The sequence below is a fragment of the Melozone crissalis genome, unplaced genomic scaffold (assembly GCF_028551555.1).
Source record: "Melozone crissalis strain CALT ecotype California unplaced genomic scaffold, PUWL_Pcris_2 ptg000027l_1, whole genome shotgun sequence".
NCBI classification, from domain to species: Eukaryota; Metazoa; Chordata; class Aves; order Passeriformes; family Passerellidae; genus Melozone; species Melozone crissalis.
The window spans coordinates 26550037-26558120 of record NW_026535805.1 but is presented as its reverse complement, the minus strand read 5'-3'; the positions used below and the strand labels follow the sequence as shown (position 1 = coordinate 26558120).

Here is an 8084-nt window from a genome sequence, read left to right as displayed (position 1 = left end):
ACTGCGGGAGGCGCCCCGCGCACCGCTGCGCCCACGGTTGGGAAGTTTCGGCAAAGCCCCTCGGCGGTGAGGGAAATAGTAATACACCCAACAATAATAAAAATAAAATCAGAAAAGAAGGAGGGAGCTGCAGGGCACCCCCGCCCCTCGCCTTGTCCCTTTCCGCTCCCACAGCCCTCCCCGGGGGCGATGCGGGGCGGGGGCGCGGCGGCCCCCCGGCGGCAGGAGGAACCCCCGGTGCCGGTGGCGGGGGCGCGGGCAGGGGCCGGGGCTGGGATCGCGGCGGCGGGGCGGGGGCGCCCATCGCGCAGGCGCGGCCGGCACTGTCGAAGAATCGTAGCGGCGGCGCGCAGAGGCGGCGGTGGCGGCTGGAGCCCGGCACGGCACGGCGCCGCCGCCAGCCCCGGCCCCGGCCCCCGTGGCAGTCCCCGCCCCGCCCGCCCCGCCGCGCCGCGCCGGCCCCCGCCGCCCCGCGCCGCCCCGTAGTAGCCAGAGAGCGGGGGAGCCGTGCGGGCGGCAGCGGCCGCAGCCCTGCGCCAGCCGCGCGGCGGAGATGCGCGTCCCCGCCGCCCTGTGAGCGCCGCCGGCGGAGACGGCGACGGGAGCGGCGTTCCCCGCAGCGGCTCTGCCTGCCGGGGCGCCCGCCGCGCCCCGCTCCAGCGCACGGAAGAGGAAGGCGAGGGGGAGGGGGCCCGGCGGACGGTCCCGCTGCGGCCGCGGCTCCCGAGCCTGCCCGTCGGGACTCCGGTGACGAGGGGCGGAGGAGGCAGCGGCCGAAGCCGGAGCGGGGGGCGCTCGCCGCTGCCCCGGGGCCGGGACATGTCGTCGGCGGCGGTGGCGGCTGCTTCCCGCAGGCAGTCGTGCTACCTGTGCGATCTGCCCCGCATGCCCTGGGCCATGATCTGGGACTTCACCGAGCCCGTCTGCCGGGGCTGCGTCAACTACGAGGGCGCCGACCGCGTGGAGTTCGTCATCGACACGGCGCGGCAGCTGAAGCGGGCGCACGGCTGCTTCCCCGAGGGCCGGGCCCCGCCACCGCCCCACGCCAAGCAGCCTCCGCTCTCCGCCAAGGAGCTCCTGGCGCAGCAGCAGCAGCTCGGCCACCCCTCGGCGGCGGAGGCGGCGGCGCGGCCCCCGCCGCAGCCCCTGGAGCGCTACTCGCTGGCGGCCGAGCGGCCGCCGCCCCGCCTGGGCGCCGAGTACGGCGGCGGCCGGCAGGTCAACGGGATCCTGGTGCCCAACGGCTTCCCCAAGCCCGAGGAGCCGCCCGAGCTCAACCGGCAGAGCCCGAACCCGCGGCGGACGCACGCCGTGCCGCCCACCCTGGTGCCGCTGGTGAACGGCGCCGGGATCCCCGCCGCCATCGGCGGTCTGGGCAGCCGCGCCGCCGCCGCGGCCGCCGCCTCGCTGGCCGCCATCTCCGCCGCGCCCGCCCCCATGGCCGTGCCCGTGCCCCAGCAGCCGGCGGCGGCGGCGCAGGCGGCGGCGCAGGCGGCCGGGCAGCCCGGCGAGCTGGGGCACAAGCGCCCCGGCTCCGTCTCCTCCTCCTCCTCCTCGGGTGGCGGCGGCGGCGCGGCGGGGGAGCACGACAGCGGCGCCAAGGAGAAGCGCGGCTCCGCCGAGAGCCTGCCGGCGGCGGCGGCGGCAGAGCTGGCCGCGGAGGGCAAGAGTCGGCCGGGCTCCGAGCAGGAGTGGCTGGCCAAGCCCAAGACAGTGCGGGACACGCTGCTGGCCCTGCACCAGCACGGGAGCCACACCGTGGCCCCCTTCGACAGCAAATTCAAGAAGGAGCCGGGCATGGCGGGCGGCAGGCTGCTGGGCTACGAGACCAACGGCTCCGTGGCCAAGCCAGGTGAGGAGTCGGGACCGGGGGGCGGCGGGGAGGCCAGGGGACGGCGGGGCGGGAGGGGTGGCTCTCCAGGGATATGCGGAGCGGGGGATGCCGGGCGGGTTTGGGCGTGCGGGGCGGCGGCCCGGCCGCTTGGGTGGCCGGGTGCCCGCGGGGTGGCCGGGGCCAGCCGTTTCCGCGGTTGCTCGGCGATGCGTTGTGACTGCGCTGCCTTCTCACCCTCCTCCTTCCCCCCTCCTCTGCCTCTGCAGGGGCCCGGGCCGCCCGGAAGAGGAAGCCTTCCCCCGAGCCCGAGGGCGAGGCTGGACCCCCGAAGATCAACGGGGAGGTGCAGCCCTGGCTGCCCGCCCCGTCGGAAGGGATGAAGCTGCCGCTGACGGGCACCCCCTTCATGTCGCCCCCGCCGCCCACCGCCTCGCCCCACTCCAACCGGACCACGCCGCCCGAGGCGGCACAGAACGGCCAGTCCCCCATGGCCGCCCTCATTCTGGTGGCGGACAATGCCGGGGGCAACCACGCCTCCAAAGACGCCAACCAGGTCCACTCCACCACGCGGAGGAACAGCAGCAGCCCCCCCTCGCCCTCCGCCATGAACCAAAGAAGGCTGGGCTCCGGCAGGGAGGTGCCGGGCCAGGGGGCCAACGCGGCGGCGGCGGGCGGCCTGGAGCCCGTGCACCCCGCCAGCCTGCCGGACTCGTCCCTCGCCGCCAGCGTCCCGTTGTGTTGTACCCTGTGCCACGAGCGCCTGGAAGACACCCACTTCGTGCAGTGCCCCTCCGTCCCCTCGCACAAGTTCTGCTTCCCCTGCTCCCGGCAGAGCATCAAGCAGCAGGGAGCCAGCGGGGAGGTGTATTGCCCCAGCGGGGAGAAGTGTCCCCTGGTCGGCTCCAACGTCCCCTGGGCCTTCATGCAAGGGGAGATCGCCACCATCCTGGCCGGAGATGTGAAAGTGAAAAAGGAGAGGGACTCGTGACTCGCCTGCGCTCGCTGCCCGACGTCACCTTGAACTCGAACTGCTCGAATTCTGTATATATCTATAAATATATATATATAAATATATATATATATCTCCAAGACAAGGGAAATGTAGACTTCATAAACATGGCTGTATAATTTTGATTTTTTTGAATACATTGTGTTTCTATATTTTTTGAAGACAAAAGGTATGTACTTATTATAAAGGCATTTCTTCTAATTCTTCTCTTTTTTTTTTCTGTTTCGTTTTTTCTTTTTTTCCCTTTTGTTATAGCAACTATTTGTTGTGCTTCCCTGGTGACAGTTACTGTTCAATGTAGGCTGTGACTTGCGCTGCTTTTTTTAGAGAGCACTTGGCAAACCAGAAATGCTTCTAGCTGTATTTGTATGCACTTGTTTCTTCTGTTTTTTCTTTTCTTTTCTTTTTTTTTTTTTTTTTTAATGCCAAATACACTTTCTGACATTGTAAAGATTGCCTTACTGTCTGTGATTCCTTATTCCTGGCCCCTGTCCTGTAGAGCTGGTCGCATGCAGGCTTGGTCTGAGGCAACTGGGGACAAGAGTGGCTGGCCAAGGCAGGCGTGCCCTTTGCATCCCTCCGGCCGGGCGAGCTTAGGGAGCAGGAGGGCTTTCTCCCAGGAGCGCGTGGCTCGGGTTGCGATGGAAGATCCTCCAGATCCAGTCCCGAATTGCTCACTGTTTCTCAAGGGAAGTTGCCACCAGAGTAGGATTTGGAGAGGTGTCCAAGAGGCGCTGTTGAGTTAGGGATTTCTGGGTTTGTTTGTTTTTGGTTTGGTGTTTTGTTTTGTTTTGTTTTGTTTTTTTAAGGCAAAGTTGACCGCAGTTCTCGTGATCGGTTCTAAGATTACAAAACTGCATTTATTCACCAGTTGCATACCATAATATGGAATTTTGATAACGAACTTAGTTACACGATTGGCAAAGGTGCCAGTGTAGCACTGCCATTTCTGAAGGTCTTCAGTGTCACTTGTGGGGCTTTTGTGTCTTTGGACAAAGCTGGGGATGTGGGGAAGAGACTTTATTTTATTTTACTTTAATTTTCAGATAGTGCATATGGATTTTGATTTTGCTTACCAGTCACCTCTGGTGCTGTTGCTATTGTTACTATCGCTGACCCGGTATTTCCAAGTAGTGGCAGGTACGGTGTGGTACAGTGACAGCAGTGACTGAGGCTCTGCCAAATTGCCCGCGGGCATATCAGTGACAGCCCAAATGTGGGTGGAGGAAACCTGTAATTTCCTTATTACGTATGCTTGAAACAAACCTACTGCTATTCTTTGAAAATGAAAATATAAACTGGTTGAAATGAAAGCAATTAGGGCTGCACATAATGGCCCTGGCCCTGCCTTTTAAGCTACTTTGGAGAACTCTTTTGTAAAGCCACTTCTTTTGATCACGCTTCTGCATCACCAAGCAGACTTCTAAAATCAATAAATCATTGGTTACTAGAAATAGTTCAAGTCTAATAGTGATGTTTTTGTGCTGTTTATAGTTCATTGGCAACGCTGCAGCTGTACAAGCCCTTCTGTCGAGGTGTTTATAACTCGGTTATGTGCGGTTGTTTCTGAGCTAAAGGGTGGCGAGGTCGTCCCTTCCCAGGGACCAGCTAATAAACACTTCCAGTATCAGAAGAGAAGGAGGAAAAATCTGTTCAGCCAACTATAAAATTGAAGATTTTTGGGTGCTTTTTACTCAACTGTTCTTATTGTGATAATGTTCAAACTGCAATTTAATGCAGAGAATTTTTTTTTTTGGGAGAAGACTACTTTTTTTAAAAAGAAAAGAAATGGTCATTATTAGTATTTGCAGATCAGAACTGCACATGCACAGTAATTTTCTATGAAGTGTTTAATGAGCACACCCACTACATTGTGTTCCATATTACAGGTCAATGTAATATTAGATAAGACTTGCATGATAAACAAATTCATTGAGTCAATATTACGCTTTAAAACTTATAGTCAAGATTGGTGTCTTATGTAAACACATTTAGCCAATTTGAAGAAAACGCACATTATATATATATATACCTATATATATACCTATATATAAAAAAATGCCAACTGTAAAGGATTCTTTGGAACCACTATGATCTGTGTAAATGTGTATTTAGGCACTTTATTAAAAAAATGAAATTTGAGCTGATAGATGGTAACAAGTTCTTCAAAGTTGCTTGGCACAATACCTTACATGGGATGAAGTTCATGTTTTTGATTAAGGCGGTTTCCCTACACTTAAACAGGAAGCCAAACTGAATTCCAAAGCCTGCCTAAAAGACCCCCCCCTTTTGTGTCATCAGGTGTCCCAGCTGTGAGCGTGCCGAGGGTGAGACCTGCTCCTGACAAAGTACGCCCTTGTCTGGGGCCGAGGGACACTGGTGTGAGAGGCCTGTAGGGAAGCACACCTTCCTCCTCCTCCTCCTCCTCCTCCTGCCAGCCGCCCTCTCCTGCAGCTCTGGGACTCCTGGAGAGGATGGAAACTCCCCAGCCGGTGATGCCAGGCAGTGGCCCAGAAACAACATAGATGGAAAAGAAATGGCACACGGTGGCTATGCTCACTCAGCTGACTTTGAGCCCCCAGCCAAGTCTGATCTCCACCATAAAACTTTAGAACTGCTAAAGAAAAACAAACAAAATGAAACAAAAAAAAAATAAAACCAAAAGAATTAAAAAAAAAAATTGAGGGTGTTCATACATAGCTCATTTTTCTCACATTGAATGTTGCTTTTTCCTTTTGGTTGCTTTGCTCAATTACAATAATACTCCAGTGGATTCTTCCTTTGTTACTACTTCCTGGGCTACAAGCTTTTTTCTTTTTTTTTTTTTCCCTATTATTTTGAAGTGCTTTAGCTGCAACAGTGCTACTGTTAATATTCCTTTTTAAACTTTTTAAAAGGTGATACTGTAACTTGTGTAGTATTAAAAGTGTTTTAATGAAGAATGTGTGATTACTATTTTTTTCCGACACACTTCCATTACTTTTTTTTTCGAAGATACTTTTTCCTGGCAGATTTTTTTCAACTGCACAGTGCTTTTGTTGATAGCTGCGGAAAACTAACCTGCTGCCAGTTTGGCATTTTATGGGTTCTCTTTTTTTTTTTTCTTTTTTTTTTTTTTCTGACACTAAGCGTAAGGAAACCAGGAATTTTAAATACTTACTGCATTTTTTGTATATATAAAAAAAGGAAAAAAGAAAACTTGAAAAAGCTATAGTTGTACAATATTATTTTAATTTTTTTTAAATACTGTCCTGACGTTTATTTGTAAACAGACAGCAGTATGGGACAAGAAGGGATGCATGGAGCTGGTGGGTGCTGCCCTGTGCCTGGGTTCCAGGGGTGGGAAAGGTGCCACACAAGGGAGGCTTTGACCGCCTTTGCAGTGGCCTCAGGAAACCTGGTACGTTTGGGAGCTCTCTTTTTAGACGTGCTGTAAACCAGGCCATGGCAACCGCGTGTTTTTATGAACTAGCACTTAGGCAAAGGGTATAAATACATTTGAGAGTGCTCTCTAGTGGCTTGTTATGTCAACAGAGCCCCTGGATCCTTTCCTTCTGCACCCGGGCCAAGCCCTGCTTGCCTGTCTGTCCAGCTGGCAGGGTGGTGGCTCTCGGTGGCACAGGATGGGACACTGCTCTGGGGACACCCAGCCATCCACCCACCTGCAGTGGGACACCTGCCCTGCTGGTTGCCCCCACTCCATGTGTCCAGCTGCCCCCAAAGCTGTGTGGGACAGCCCATGTGCAGCTGCAGCACCCACACCAACACAGCCTCTCCTCAGGAGGGAGGAGAAAACAATCACTGGACCCTGTGGAAATGAATGGCACCAGGGGTGGCTGAGCTGCTTGGAGCCCTGACTGCCCTGCTTCACTCCAACAGAGCTATGTCCAGTCGTTAGGCTAGAAAAGGCTCAGCCCTCAGCGTTTCATGTTTCTCCTCCTTGAGCATTTGCATTTAGTAGCTGCAGCTGTATCTTTTGAAAAATTGAAAAAAATCACCCAAACTCAACCACCACCTTTCCTCAAGCGGGCTTTTGTCTCTATAGACACCATAGGTCCAGCTCAGTATGAACTGCCTCCAGTGTATGCTCCCATAGTGAAGGAAAGGAAAGGAAAGGAAAGGAAAGGAAAGGAAAGGAAAGGAAAGGAAAGGAAAGGAAAGGGGAAAGGAAAGGGGAAAGGAAAGGGAAAGGAAAGGAAAGGAAAGGAAAGGAGGAAAGGAAGAAAAGAAAGAAAGAAAAGAAAGAAAGAAAAGAAAGGAAAGAAAGGAAAAGAAAAGAAGAAAGAAAAGAAAGAAAGAAAAGAAAGGAAAAGAAAAGAAAAAAAAGAAAGAAAGAAAGAAAGAAAGAAAGAGAAAGAAAGAAAGAAAGAAAGAAAGAAAGAAAGAAAGAAAGAAAAAGAAAGAAAGAAAGAAAGAAAAAGAAAGAAAGAAAGAGAGAGAAAGAAAGATTGATTTTTTCCCCTGTTAAAAGAGAAGATGTGCTTGGGCAGTGCATGGCTGCCCCTCCTGCAGTCGAAGCACTGCAGCCAGTGACCTTTGCCATTTGCCGGCATGGCCATGGAACAGCCCAGCTGCCCTGCCCTGATCCCATGCAGGCCAGCAGTATTCCTGAGCCGTCCTCCTTCCCCTGCCCTTTGTTCCCAGGAGCAGATGCCTTTCCTCTGCCAGGGCCAAGGTCAGGCAGTGCTAGAAGCAGATGAATGAAGTGCCTGCTTATTCACTTCATCACCCAGAGCTGCAGCTCTGCTCCAGAGGTAACTCTTTCAGTGCCTCCGGACAGCCTCTGCAGCATGCCACGGCTTTGAGCACCAACTGTGGGGTTCAACTTCTATGGAACGGTTCCAGATTCTCATGGAACTCCCTGAGAGGCTGAACTCTCCCTCCTGGGAAAGCAGGCACACTGACATCTCCCACAGAAAGCTCCCAGGTGCATGTTAGTGCCCATATGGCTGTCTTGCTGGCTGGCACAGGTACACTGAAGATGGGGTGACAGCTCTGCAGGTATTTTTAGACATCACCTAGCTTTGCTTTTCTTTCTGCCACTCCAGAGGTGGTTTTGTAGAGACTGGAATAGAAGAGCGCATGCTAAGCCCCAAAATGTTGCATCAAGTTGAAAACCCCTATAAAACAAACTTACAGAGAAACCAGAAGCGCTCATAGAAGCTTCTCATAGGTGTTTCTTCATCTCATCACCTCTCTGACTCAGCAAACACCACAGAAACACCCTTCCCCATTAGCTCC

General features: G+C 54.3%; 1 protein-coding gene across 1 annotated transcript; it reads left to right on the top strand.

The window, feature by feature from the left end:
* The first annotated feature begins 633 nt into the window (after window positions 1-633).
* Window positions 634-4299, top strand: IRF2BP2 (interferon regulatory factor 2 binding protein 2). The gene is made up of 2 exons (XM_054279511.1): window positions 634-1852; window positions 2101-4299. Exons 1-2 carry the CDS (start codon window positions 820-822, stop codon window positions 2820-2822), a joined length of 1755 nt encoding a protein of 584 aa, XP_054135486.1. The 5' UTR covers window positions 634-819; the 3' UTR covers window positions 2823-4299.
* Window positions 4300-8084: the final 3785 nt, after the last annotated feature.